Source organism: Grammomys surdaster, unplaced genomic scaffold (genome assembly GCF_004785775.1).
Source record: "Grammomys surdaster isolate TR1022 unplaced genomic scaffold, NIH_TR_1.0 126039, whole genome shotgun sequence".
Taxonomy (NCBI): Eukaryota; Metazoa; Chordata; class Mammalia; order Rodentia; family Muridae; genus Grammomys; species Grammomys surdaster.
This window is the reverse complement of record NW_021620852.1, coordinates 2806305-2820542: the sequence shown is the minus strand read 5'-3', so window position 1 is coordinate 2820542 and position 14238 is coordinate 2806305. Positions and strand designations below refer to the sequence as shown.

Genomic DNA, 14238 nt, shown 5'->3' with positions numbered 1-14238 from the left:
CACACACCACACACCACACACCACACACCACACACCACACACCACACAGCACCCGCACCACAGAGCACACCACACACAGGACACAGCACACAGCACACAGCACACAGCATAGCACACAGCACACAGTACAGTGGTCCAGGGTTTCATCCCACTTGAAGGTTTTGCACAGAACAATTTAAAAATTAAGATTTACAAATTAACCCAGTTCTTCAAATCAAGATAAACTAAGGAAAATGTTTGTAACAGGTGCAAATAGCATGACATTTATAATCCAAAATGCACAATAATACCCTGTATTCTGTAACACTGCTATACAGAATCCCTCAAGTTCATAACCAGAAAGCAGAGTCTGAGAAAAGCAACTTACCGAGTTTGTGTAAACTCCCACAGGTAACTAATTGGCAGCAGAAGTTGTAAAGCCAATCAAGTCTAGGTTTCTGTCAGCACGCTTTCTCCCAATTTGATTCAAGCGTATGTTTTATTAGTGTGAGTGTCCTGGAAAAGGCAGCAGCTGGGCACAGAAGCCCCCTCTATCAGTGTCCCTAACCTTGCCCTGCGTATGGGCCTCCACATTCTTGTGTGCGTCAGAACTGCTTGGCGGAATGCAAGTTCTCTACATCGGAATGTAAACTTACTCATGTCAGGGAAGATGACCAGAAGATCAGAACACAGCACTGAAACAGAGAGACCGACAGGCAACCCAAATTTACTAAATGATCTACAATGTCAAGCTACAAGACAGCCTACTTTTTCTCTCTTCATTTCTAGAAAGTGATAGTTACTGAATTTTAATCTCCTTATAACTAAAATGTAAATAACCAACTGATGCTCCTAAACCGAAATCAATTTATGTATCAATGACTTCAAAGAAAGAATTACATCTCATTGTCTATACAAAGCATGGTGGCAAGTGGGAAAGTCCAGAGCAACTGCTGAAGGCATTAATTTCATTTTCAAAGTCAAGAGAAAACTCAGGAAAGTACATTAAAAAAAAAAACTTGCCATAAAAATCCACTGAATCTTTTTTAATGTTTTACCTTCACTCAAAAATTAGCAGGCACTTAAAAATAAAACCATACATCATGTAAATGACAAAGTGTGTGTGTGTGTGTGTGTGTGTGTGTGTGTGTTACACAGTCAAGAGAGTGGACTAAGTGGCTACGATTCCCTAAGTATCTGGAAACTACAGACACATTTCACCATCTCTCTAGACACCTTCCACAGCTACTTTAGAAATGTTCCACCACCAGCAAGCACTCAACGGCAGAGCGCTGCTCCTCTGCACAGGGAAGCCCAGCACTGAACCTTGACTTACGAATGTACCACATACAAAAATAACAAGGAAGGGCTCTCTGTGTTCCTCCTTCTCTCCCACCCCCTGTTCGGTCCCTCTACTTAAGCAGTATTAAGCATTTAATATTTGTAGTATGAACATTTCAATTTCTAAAAATCCAACCTGCACTGTCTTCAATGTCTTTGAAGCCCCAGTACAGCAACAGCGCTGCCACCGTCTACGTCTAAGGTCTCTGCAGCAGCAAGCGCTCCCATTTCCCTTAGCTGCTGGGGAGCCTACGCGCTGTGGGAGCTCCTGGCTTGTGGCTCTAGCAGAGCCAACATTCCTGCTGAGGCTTGCTTCCTGCTTCCATGACCCACCCACCTCTCGGGGCTGCATTATGTATTACGCATGTAGTATGGGCACTCCTTCCGCATACCAGTCTCCTGACCTCAGCAGCTGCCTGACAGATACTCTTTATCAATTTCTATGAATTCATTATCTACTCTTGTTACTCAAGGACAAGTAGAAATCGGCAACGTTGGTTCTCCTGTGAGGCTTCAAGGTCAAATGTTCACAGGAGCTACAGCTGCAATTTTTGTTATTAACACGTACTAAAGCAGTGCTAAGAGCTGGTTGCTCTCCACCAAAAGAAGAGCTGAATTGTACACCGGCCTCCTGTGGGATTAGTGGAGTAAAGACTGGCATACATTTACTTCATCACAGATGGGCGAGGCTGGAGGAGGCTCTATGGCTCTTGCTTTCCCCCTTCCGGTAATAAAGTTGTTCTTACCTCAGATGTACAGGGCTACACAGAGCAAATTTTTCTCTTGCCACAACCCAAACCAGCCTGGGACAGTGGTATGAGGGCTATGCTTTGGGAGTGTCTATGTCCTCGTGACCAACCTGCTACAGACAGCTCAGCTAAATTGACCTGCTGCTATCAGTCTACACAGCGGCACCAACACGTCTCTGCTGATCACGGTGCTTCGGAGCAGGTGTCAGCCGACTGCTTCTTTAAAAGTTACAGTCCCGGGCAGACTCTCCCTTCAGCACAGAGACACGTGCCAGGATTAAAATGGCTCTTTAATCTCCACCATTTCACTGTGCAAAACTGAGCATATCGAGTCAGACAGAGAAGTCAGCTCAGCTCCAATACCTATCCACAAACACCCTAATTTCTATAGCATTCACAGAACAACAACAAAAATACATTAAGAACTATATAATGAGTTGGTAAATGGGCAAGATTGCTAAAAACCAAACATCTCAGTCTTGAAGCACATTTACATGAACGGCATCAAATCATGGCCATCTATCAAATGCACCACACTTCCTGAGGTAAAATGCAAGCGTGCCTCTGTGGACCTAACAAAACCTGTTTGAAACAAGGAAAAGAACATTCACACGTAAGTATAGTTTACTACAAAGAGAGCAAGTAATAAAATGCCAACTTGATTAACTCAGCTGAGGGAAAAAAAGGGTTTTTCTCATGAATCACACGTGTGGTATGAGTAAATTGTTCCTTCCCTTTCTACCAAAAGCAACACAGTTGACATTGTTTAATCTGTTTCAGAACTTCTCTTATGGACGGAAGTGGTAAAATCTTGTGATTTACTATTAAAAGCCTTAGGATTAAGACTAATATGAGATATGCATGACCTATATTTTAAAGGAAAATTTCTGAAATAAAAAGATACTCTGTGCTCATGAAGAAAGCTGGTGTTTGACTTCAGTCCAGACAATTCAGTCAGATCCTGAGCTGCATTCTCAATACCAAGAAGCTGATCTTAAATCTACAAGGGAAGACAGAGCTACAAAACGATTCTGACAAAGATCAAAATTGGTATTTATAACAAATGTACCATTAGGTTACACAGAAGCAGGCAAACATACAGAGGAATAAATGAGATTTTTTGACTAAATATTTTGCTTTTTAGTTAAATATTTTATGTAAATGATTAACAATTAATTCAGTGAGATTTTAAAAGCATCTGAAGGTAATTCAATAAATTAAATTCTTTTGGTGCAGGGAAGAGGGCTACTTGAGTTCTATGCTCAGAACCCACACAAACTTCACGAAGTTGTCCTCTGACCTGCACATGCACTCTAAACAGCACACACACCTACACATACATACATACCTGGAAGGATTTTATATACTCTTTTAAGGAATCTTCCTAAAACTATTGACTTCCGCATGCAAAAATAAAAACCTTTAAACCACTCAGATAAATTAAATCAAAATGGATCTTAGACTTTAACAGAAAAATTGGTAATACTAAATTTCTAGCGGGAAAAGCCTTAGAAAACTTTTGTGACACCAGTTTTAGATGTCATAAACAGGGTCCCCAAAGTAAAAAATACAAATGAGGGTTTTTTTTAAATAAATTTCAATTAAAATTAAAAACCTACAGTTTAGGGCCAGCAGTAAAGGTGTTTACCAAGCCTGAGAACCTGAGTTCAATTCCTGGGTCCCAAGTGGTAGAAGCTGAGAATTGATTCCCACAGGCTGTCCTTTAACTTCCCTGTGCATAACACACACACACACACACACACACACACACAAAGTACATATTGTAATTTTTAAGATTTATTTATTTATTTTATTATATATGTTGAGTGCACTGTTGCTTTCTTCAGATGAACAAGAAAAGGGCATCAGATCCCATTACAGATGGATGTGGTTGCTGGGAACTGAACTCAGGACCTCTAGAAGAACAGTCTGTGCTCCTAATTGCTGAGCCATCTCCCCACCCCAAATACTGTGTTTTTTAAAGCCTTGGCTTTTATATAATAATAATAATAATAATAATAATAATAATAATTCAGACCAATGATTGAGAAAACTTTTTTCTAAAATATATTTAACAAAAGAATTGTATCCAGACTATAAAAAATGTTTACAAGTCAAAACAAGTAATCTAATCTTTTTTTTAATAAGCAGAAGATCTGAACTAATTTCATGAAAGGAATGGGGTGGCCAATAACACACGGAATAAAATCTCAGACTGGTGACATCACAACTCACTAAGGGATCTATTCTCTGGTATGTGAAAGACCCTGGTACAAGCCCAGCACAGAACAAAACCTGTGAACCACTCTAACAAATCGTATAGCTGTGGATATAGATACATATGGAGATATACAGATAGGTTTTTGTCAGTTCTGTTCCTCTAGAGAACCCTTACTAATGCAAAAGTATAATTTTTTAAAAGGTTTTATGAATACCAAATAGCATTTCTGCTATTTTATATTTAATTGAAGGAAAGATAAATCCTATAAAGTAATAAATATGTTAGTAAAATGAAGAAACAGCTAAGGAAATAGTACTAGTCCTGTGTGTACAATTTTAATTGATAATTAAGAACATTAAGAATCCACATGCACTTACATATCTAAGCTATGGCTTCATTTTACTTATTCCAACTAGTGCATTCAAACAATTTATGGTACGTTAGAAAATTAAGTGGGGCATATATTATAGTTGAGTGTAATTCTACACAAATGCATACACATTTCAATTTATAAAAAATGAAATACATTGTCCTAGAATTACAACTAACTGACAATTCTTATTTTAGCAAAGATATTCCAACTTCATGGCATTTAGCAAAATCCTTAACTCATGCTATGTCCTATTTTGATGCCCAATGCAAAGTATTTGTTTCCTTAAAAACAAAATTAGTTTCTATACACATATTAAAACACACTCTGAACTCGCAAGGTCACAAAGAGCATTCCTCTATCACTCCTCTGAAAGTAACTGACACAAAGTACAGTTGTGAATTCCTTTGCAAGTATTAGCAGATATACAATTCAAACATTTAAGAGAGAAAATCAATTCTGTGTTTCACTGATATAGGTCAGATCTGAAGACCTTCATAAATGCCATAATACTTTTCTGTAAGAGAAATACAACCGTGACAAAATGAACCATCACACATTTATACCTAGGATGGAGAAAACAATTCTCTGACCCTCAAGCATGTGATAACAATTGGTACAACATCAATCGCTCTCACACATACATACAAACCTAAGAATCCTGTTCTTTAAGGCCACTTACTTGACATTACCAATGTCAGGATCCCAAGTACCACAAAAGCCTGTATTTATATGTACAGCACATCTGTGTGCTGTAGTTATAGCAACCCAATTCCCAGCCTGAGCCAGCAACTGAGCTCCCTCCCTAGAGAACACCTTTGCTCTGAGCCTCAGATATCACCTCAGAATACAACTTAAGAGAAGAAAGAACAATCCGAGTAATGTGAAATGTTTCTGAACATTTTAGGACTTTTCTTAATACTAAAGCAAAAAATACACTAATACACAAAGGGGTTGTTTTAATATAGGTACTACTGTGTCTACTGATGTATTTCATCTGATAACTTTAATGTCAAAATGAATTTTCTTTTTAAGTTTGAAGTGGACACACTACATCTGCAATTAAATTAAGTGTTCTCAAACCACATTCACATTTGCTTCATTGTTTTCTTTGCCTTATTTGAAACTCCTCCAGCATTTCCTTGAAACCTTTAATATATACCTTTACCATGTCCCAGCTGTGGGAATACCAGGAGTTCGTCAACTTTAGGCAGGACACATAGGAGTCACAGATGACGCAAGACCCATGACAGTGTGCTAAGCTGATGAGAGGCATGAACACAGGCTGAGTGCAAGACTGATCTATTAGTAAACAAGACATGCACAAAAATGGAGAAACTCTAACAGATATACAGGAGACATGTTCACCTACCCTATTAGCCAGGTCTCACTATAAACTAGCCAACAACATATGCCAGAATCCTGAGAGGTCTGTACTTTGTTTAAGGCGTCTGTGTGGCTTGGGGATCATCTTGGGAAAGTTGAATTTCTTCCTTTCTTCTTGCTTTGAGACCTGAGTTAAATATATGAAACCAAAGCTCTGCAGCATCTTTGGAAGCTATAGCTAATAGTAGCAAGGGAGGACAAACAGCCTGTCGCTTTTTTATATCTGTTGCCACTACAAAACCACCCTGGGTCTGTACCCCAAGGTTCTCATCAAGAGAAAACCTAGCTGTCATCCCTGTCTATGCAACCAAAACTAATGAGCACAGTAAGCCAACCAGAACTTGGTAGGACATTCAACACACAGCAAACACAAACTCTTCCTGTGAGCTCCCCTGGGCCCTCTCTCCCACTTTGCTACTTCATTCTGATTTGTTTAAACCTTGTATTTATTACTACTATGTGTATTAGTGAGGATTGAACCCCAGCTAGAGGACTTAAGCAGCTCCAGCAGCTGGGCTCTCTCACCAGCCCTATTATTAACTCTTGCTGCCATTTCTCCATGTAACCCTGGCATTAAATAAAACCTTAGGTCATTGAAATATGGCCCACCCCCAAGGGAATGTTATCATGATATGGTTACAAATATTGTTAACTTGTAGAGAGGTGACAGAACGGCTTGAAAAACACAATTTTGAATCCAGAGGATCCAACAAACTTTATTTTTAAGTGACTGCTACATTCTTGGCACCACCTGTTTTCAAGACTTCCAAATAGTGAACCCCCAAATCTATAAACTGAGGTCCAGTCACTTTAAGCCTAAAATACAAGGGGAAACACTTTCAAAAGCATATATGCATGCTTAAATGAACACACGCACACAATCATGGGTTTTGCCAGCTCAATATTCTCTCCTCTTGTCCATCCCTTCCATGTGCCCTTCTTCTGGATCATTCGCAATGGGTTTCCTGCTCCTCTTCACCAGGACAGTTCTTTTTCAGTGTATTTTGTGTGGGAGGGAAGGGGGAGTTTCTCCTCCATGCTTGTGGTCTACACAGACCACACAGACTCCCAGGAAAGGGAGTCAGAACCCCCAGATTTGGAGTTATGAACATTCATGAGCCACTGTGTGGGTGCTGGGAATCGAACCCTTAACCTCTGAGCCATCTTTCCAGCCACCCCAATGATATCTCTTGATGATGACATTCTCTCTTTCACCAGTTCAGTCCACTGGTACTCCTTCCCTAGCCAAAAGCTTCATCCCTACTCAGTGTTACTGAATCTCCCTGCAGCACTGAACCAAACTTCTTCAGAGAGACTTTTCTTTTTTAATTATTGGCTCTGATGGCATGACAATAGGACCTTTGTGCAGGTCTGCCCCTCACTTGAAGCAGTCCCAAGAGGAGGTGCTCACTCACTCAGCAGTGCTCCTAAAAAAAAAAGGAAGGAAATGCAGAGACCGGGCATGAGGGCAGGATAACACTAGGAGTAGGGCTGTGGTATCCTTGTGGAGAATTCTGTTTCCAAGACATGGAATTGCTGAAACACTATTCTTTAGAGTGATTAGGATTTTGCCCATTTGGGGTGTTTGGCTTGTTTGTTTGTTGAGTTAGTTAGGTGATTTGGGTGTTTGGGTTTTTTTTTGGGGGGGGTTGGGTTTTTATTGGGGGTAGGGGTAGAGCAATACATATAGTCCTCATTCTTGATAACTATCTGCTAAAGATAATACTTCACCCATGAAGTCTAATGCAATACAGTCTGATCAGTTTTTAAAACATACCACTCACTGGGTTAGGAATAAGATAACAGCTCTGACCCAGGAAGCAGACTGACATACAAACTCACACAAAGAAACAGTTTTTACGTATGTATATGTATACTTTCATTTCTACCACAGACTCACCTATACACATATTCTTACAAATGTAGATATAGATCAAATTGAACATTTTAAATTTAAAAAGAAATTCCTCTGACCTCATGCCTAGCTGACTACTGCCATTAACTGTTGAACTACAAGCTGGAATCACTTACTCCAGCAATAATATGTGACAATGAACAGTATGACACACGCCTGAAATCAGTGGCTCTACACAGCCCGACTAGCACAGCCAACAGCAGACTGCCCATTCCAGACAAGGATTTTAATGTTGGAGCTGGGGAGATGGCTCAGTTGGTAAAGCATTTGCCAGGTCAGCATGGGGACTTACACCGCATTATTCACATAAGAAGCCAGATGCAGCCGATTCTGTAACTTCAGTGCTGGGGTGGAGACAAGAAGACTGAAGCATACAAGACAGCCGGCAGCGACAGAATGGCCCAAGAATCACCCTCTGGCTTCCACACGCATGTGGGCACACACACACACACACACACAACCACACTACAACAAAAGAAAAGGCCTATGAAGCAGTATATCATCATGTGGCTTCACTTGTTGCTGCTGCTGCTGTTGTTGTTGTCGTCTTCATCATCATCATCCTCAACATTGTCATTTCTTGACTCAGGTTCTCCCTACGTAGCTCTGGCTATCCTGGAACTCAGTATGTAGACAAAGCTGACCTCGAACTCACAACGATCCTCCTACCTATGCCTCCCAAGTGCTGGAATTAAAGGCATGTACAACCACACCTCCTGGAGTGCTGTTTCACTTAATCTTTAAGGCAATACTTCTCATGAGGAAAAAAGTTACATATGGCCATATGCGTCTTTCTGAAACTCCATGAGGACAGCTTTAAGATGGTCTGAAGTTGTTACTGCATGCCTCATTTCTCCTGAAGAACCAGTCTTACCTTTCCGTGCTTTGTTCCTGTACTATCGTGACTTTTACTAGTTCCTGGGGGTAAATTTTCCCTGAACACACACACACACACACACACACACACACACACACACACAACTTTCCAAACCCTAGTCCCCACTTCTCTTTATACCTATGTACCTTCTGGACACATTTAATATCCAATAAAGCCACCCCTCTGCAACATAATATGCTAGTGAGTTATTTTTAATGCCATATTAATTAATTAATAAGATAGCACATGACTTTAACAAATTTGTACTTCTTAAAAATACAGCTAACCCTATAGCTCTTTATGCAAAATATGAGACATTCAAATGTGTCCTCAATCTCCATCACATGAGCACAGAATGAGGCACCCACTGCTTTACCCCCTTTCACTAACATTAGCATGTTCTCAGAGTCATCCACTGGTTATCATGGAGCTGTGGCGCGCTGTGCCTGCGATTTTCAGCTCAAGCAGGGCACTGTCTGTCATATGAAATATAATGAGAACACTGCTCCAGCCTCTCAGGACTGACAAGTTAAATGTCTTATTTCTCCACTTACCCTCATTATAGCTGTCAGCTCCAATAAAAAAAAAAATGTGATTATTAAGAGGACCACAATTTTAATTTTTAAAGATTGTAAATGTCTGGTATTGGTGAAGTAAAGCACTAAGCTTAAACGGACACAATCAACGTGGCACAAATAAACACTGAGCACACTCCTTCCAACCTTCCGCTAATGCGGCCTGAGACAGACTTCAGTGACTTCCCAATTAAGTTCTGAGGTTTGTGAACTAGACCTCCCAGGACTGCCACCACTAACAAAGTTTCTGCCACTTCTTCACACACACACTGGTCTCCTCCTTCACACAGAGAAACTCCATTCTTTTGCTTTCACTAAAGCTACTGGCAGCTTTTTCCATGTTTCATACACAATTCCCTCACCTTCCCAAACATGTACTATGTTACACGACAGGCTTCCCTGTCGTGTCGATATACTCCAAGACTGACTATGGGATCACTCTGTAGCACAAAATGCAAGTTTTTTTATTCAAGTTTGAAAAAAAAAATGGAGACATGATTAAGATTCTGAGCTCCATCAAACGCGGTCAAAAATAAGATGGAATAACCCACAAACGCAATAGGCTCACAATCTTCACTGATATTACAGTGCCCATTACAACAGACTTAAAGCACCTTAACAGATTAATTTAGTAAGTTAGATGCTAAGCCCCAAACACTGCAAGTCTCTGATTCCTAGCCTTCATTACAATCCTTTGGTACCTCCCACATGCTAAGGCTAATGACTTCTGGGTTAACGGGCTTCTTCCTTCAAGCTTACAACCTCTACCTTGACCACAGCACAAACAGGAAAGGAAGTGTCTGTATACCAACTGCTCTGCACTGTAGAGGATATGACTTTACAAGATGTGTGAGGCGATCTGACTGAAAACTAAGTTCATAAAAACTGGGCTGCTATTAGCATCTCCTCCACACTGAAAGCACATCTCCTCAGTGCTTTCTAGAGAAAGAACTACCCATGAATCTCTGCAGCAGACTTTATTACAGCTCCAACACGCTGACTCTTTCCTATTAAAACCACCTCAGAACCATTCCTAAGGCAACATCACCCAAGGAAACAAACAACTGGGGCAGAGCAAATGCCACCAGGTGCAACATGAAGGAACGGCCTATATATAGCTCTGGCCTGTCACTCAGTCTGAAGACTGTCTCTTCATCCCATTAAAAACCTGACTCACAAGCATTTGACATGCAGCCAGAGAGAGAGCAACTCATGCCATCCTTTAGAATACTCTGAGTGCGATGTGCTCACGGAACAGGTCTGAACTGCAAGTCCTCGTTCTTGCAGAGCAGCAGCCTTTTTGAACACTGGGTTCCTTCCAGGAGCTGGAACAAGCTGTCACTTGACTGATGGTGGCTGGTAAGATGCCATCACAGCCAGCTCGTCCACCCCCCCACCCCCGAGCTTCGTCTACAAGTTTCATTTGTGCAGCAGATATCTCAACAAGATAATTATAGTGTTGAAGGCTCTATCGGTATCTTTCAACACACATGAATTCCAAATGACACTCATTACAGTAGGACTCGTGGTAAAGATTAAAAATTTACCATTTCCAATTACTGAACTAAACTGTGGAAAGTTACAGACACTGAAAGATATCAAGAGTAACCCTTTATAAAGATGTTTTAATGTTATGAAGCAATATCCATATACATACACACATTCTTTAGCGAAAATAAACAGGATGGAAAGTTATATCTAAAGAGTGTTCTTACTCACGTGGACCACCCGTGCATACATAACCCTCCGCATACACACAATGAAGTTCAGAATGGAAAACATTAGAACACTAAACAATGACAATCTTGGACTGACTCCTTTTCCTTTGAAAATGTATAAAGTTTGTTTGTAATTTCTTTTCATACCAAAATCACGTAATTTTTACAAACATCCTATAGCTCAACCTGGATTTTCCTGTACAGGTTTAGAAATGTAAGTCAGACAGGCACGTTGAGGGATGAAATGCCATGTCATGTGTTTGAAAAACAGGATTACTAATTATCTGTCTTTCCTCTGAAAAGAACTCACAGAATTACTCCTAGCACCCACAAGCATTCTAGGCTGACTTCTAGGAGGTATAAATACCTACACAACCAAAATTTGCTTGCCTGTGCAAAGCTATCTGAGATCCAAAGACTCAACATAGCAAAGTGTTTCCAATGGTTCCTAGTGAATGGAATACAGTACAGAAATTCTAGTTGTTTGATTGTTTGAGTCATTTTATTACCATAACATTACTATTACAACCAGTGCTGTGATGGCACTGCCACTACCACAAGAACAGAGCACAAACAGGCTTCCCACCCCCACTGGATCATTTTCTCAAAAGAATAAAGCTTGCCAGTCTGACCCTGGGAAGCAGAAACCAAAGAGGCACGCAACCTCTTTTACAAGCCCTTTGGCCTCCAGGGCACACCCCACCCCTTCCTGTCACCTCCCCCAGGCCAGCCTTAGTATATACAGTGAAAAACCACCTCTCTCCATGGTTTACTAGGTCTGACATTTTATGGGGGAAAAAAGTTCACATCTGTAAAATAAAATTTTCAAGATTCATGAATTATTTATGTGAATGGGCATGCCTGTCTGTGTGTGAGTGTGAGGAGCAGAGGAAGTTGTGAGTGAGTGTGTAAGGAATGGATGATGTCCTGAATCAATGTGTTATTGACAAGAGCCAGTGCCTCAGACTAGTGGGAGCTGGCGAAACCTTCTGATCCAAGCAAAAGTGTTTATAAACAATTGACCAGTGTGTGCAAAAATTATTAACTGTGGCTTGCTCCTTCCAGAAGATTACAAATCTGAGGCTTCTCCTCTACAGAGACCTCCTTCCAAAAAGAACTAATGCCTCCTTCCTGGGCTGTACATAATAAACACACTAAGGTTTCCAAGTTGTTGTTGACATCTGTGTGTCTGGACATACATGCATGCAGGACACAGTGTGCATGTATGTGCAGATGAGCACAGGTGCCCATGAATGCCAGAAGAGGGGGTTGAATCCCTGAACCTAAAGTGGCAGATGAAACACTAAACACGGGTGCTAGAAATTAGCTCTGGGTCCTTTGAAAGAGCGGCAAGCACTCTCTCCAGCCTCTATAATAAATTCTTAACATTACCCTAATCCTTTCAAAGTGACTTAACCAGAATAGAGTTGAATATTTTTGCAGAAAAGCTAGGTGACAGAAAGATGAGACTATATTTTAATCAATTTAAATATTAGTAACATAAAGGGCTAGTTAAGACAAATTCCTAATTAGGAAGAAAGGACTCTCTCCTGAAACTCAGTAGCTAACCTTAACACAAGTGGGGTATGTTTTAGGAGATAAGCCTTTCTGGTTATAACTAACTGGACCAGAGGTGCATATGTGCCCCAGCTGAGCCAATCAGATTACATCCTAAAATATCCAAGGAAAACAGTCAAACAGCATAAGTCTGTGCGACAAAAAGGTCATAAATCAACAGTCAGCACACTCACGCAAAGTCACAGGGAGAGGAAGCACAAAGCCAATCCACACAGATGCAAAACCCAGAGGCCATATGGTCCTTTAGAGGCACTGAAGTCAAAGGCAGTTCCTGGCTTCACTTCTAGTTCCCTGTGGTCTCAATGAACATGCCTTGCTGTCCTCAGATTTATCGCTGTTTCCCATAGGTTAGTTCTTTTTTACCAAAGTTGACCTGAAACTAATGTTATGAAGTAACATTTGGCTATGATCAAAAATGTCCCAAAATAGTTGGCATAGTCATTTAAAAAATTTTCATGTCACCATGCTTTCAGTCATCCCTTGCTAAGGAAATTAAAACAGTATTTATGACATAAAAACAAGCATTTAAAAAAAAATCATATGTGTAACAAGGCCAAAGTACTGCCTTGCTTTGTATCCGTAGACTATATCAGTAGCAAAAATAAACCAATTCAGCAGAAAGAGCTTCAAGATCATTGTGTTGTGTCGCTACACCATACCTGCTCCTTGGAAGAAACATGGACTCCTTAATGAACACGGAACCAGAAAGAAGTATATACCAGCAGGTGCCAATATCATCAGGACTGGAGAAAAAAAAGACAACAGAAATCAGATGATAATCCACAGCAACAAAAATAAAAAAAATATATATAGCAGATGGTATAGCAATTCATACTACTGCACACAGAATCACAAAAGGCAACAGCATACAACTTATTAAAATACCATTACCAAAATATCAGAGGTGCTCTTAACACTGCTATGTTAACACTGCTATTAATACATTACGCTAACAATACTCATTGGTTTATTTAAATATTTTTAATTTTCCTTAGATATATCAGTACCTGTCATTTTAGGTTTGTTTTTTCAGTCTAATTTTTTGAATAGGAAATACTTCTGTTTGTTTCAGTGAAACAAAATACACAAATTTGTGTTCACTTTGGCAGCACATATACTAAAACTAGAACACAGAAATTGGCATGGCCCCTGCTCAAGGATGACACGAAAATTCCTGAAGCGTCCCATATTTTTGGAAAGGTCATTCAGTGACCACCCCACCCAAGGATCTACCCCATCTGAGGACACCAAACCCCAACACTATTGCTGATGCCAAGAAGCACTTGCTGATAGGAGCCTGGTATGACTGTTCCCTGAGAGGTTCTACCAGCACCTAATCAATACAGACACAGTTACTCATAGCCAACCATTGGACTGAGCCTGGTGACCCCAATGGAAGAGCTAGGGAAAGAACTAAATAAGCTGAAGGGGATTGCAACCCCATAGGAAGAATATCAACTAACTGGACCACCCAGTGCTCCCAGAGACTAAACCACCAACCAAAGAGTGTACATGGAGGGGTCCATGGC

The 14238-nt window shown here is 40.4% G+C and overlaps 1 protein-coding gene and 1 pseudogene across 5 annotated transcripts in view; one reads left to right on the top strand and one right to left on the bottom strand.

Moving 5' to 3' along the window:
* The window catches only part of Rapgef2 (Rap guanine nucleotide exchange factor 2), a 218398-nt gene that overhangs the window by 118799 nt on the left and 85361 nt on the right, over window positions 1–14238 (bottom strand). For 3 of the 5 annotated variants that reach the window (XM_028754903.1, XM_028754904.1, XM_028754905.1), the window contains exon 4: window positions 13369–13452. In XM_028754903.1, coding sequence (XP_028610736.1) covers window positions 13369–13452 — 84 coding nt within the window. Of the gene's footprint in view, window positions 1–367; window positions 505–1456; window positions 1552–13368; window positions 13453–14238 lie in introns of those variants that run through there. The other 2 variants (XM_028754906.1, XM_028754907.1) reach the window with 2 other exon arrangements.
* Window positions 13803–13903, top strand: LOC114610408 (annotated as a pseudogene).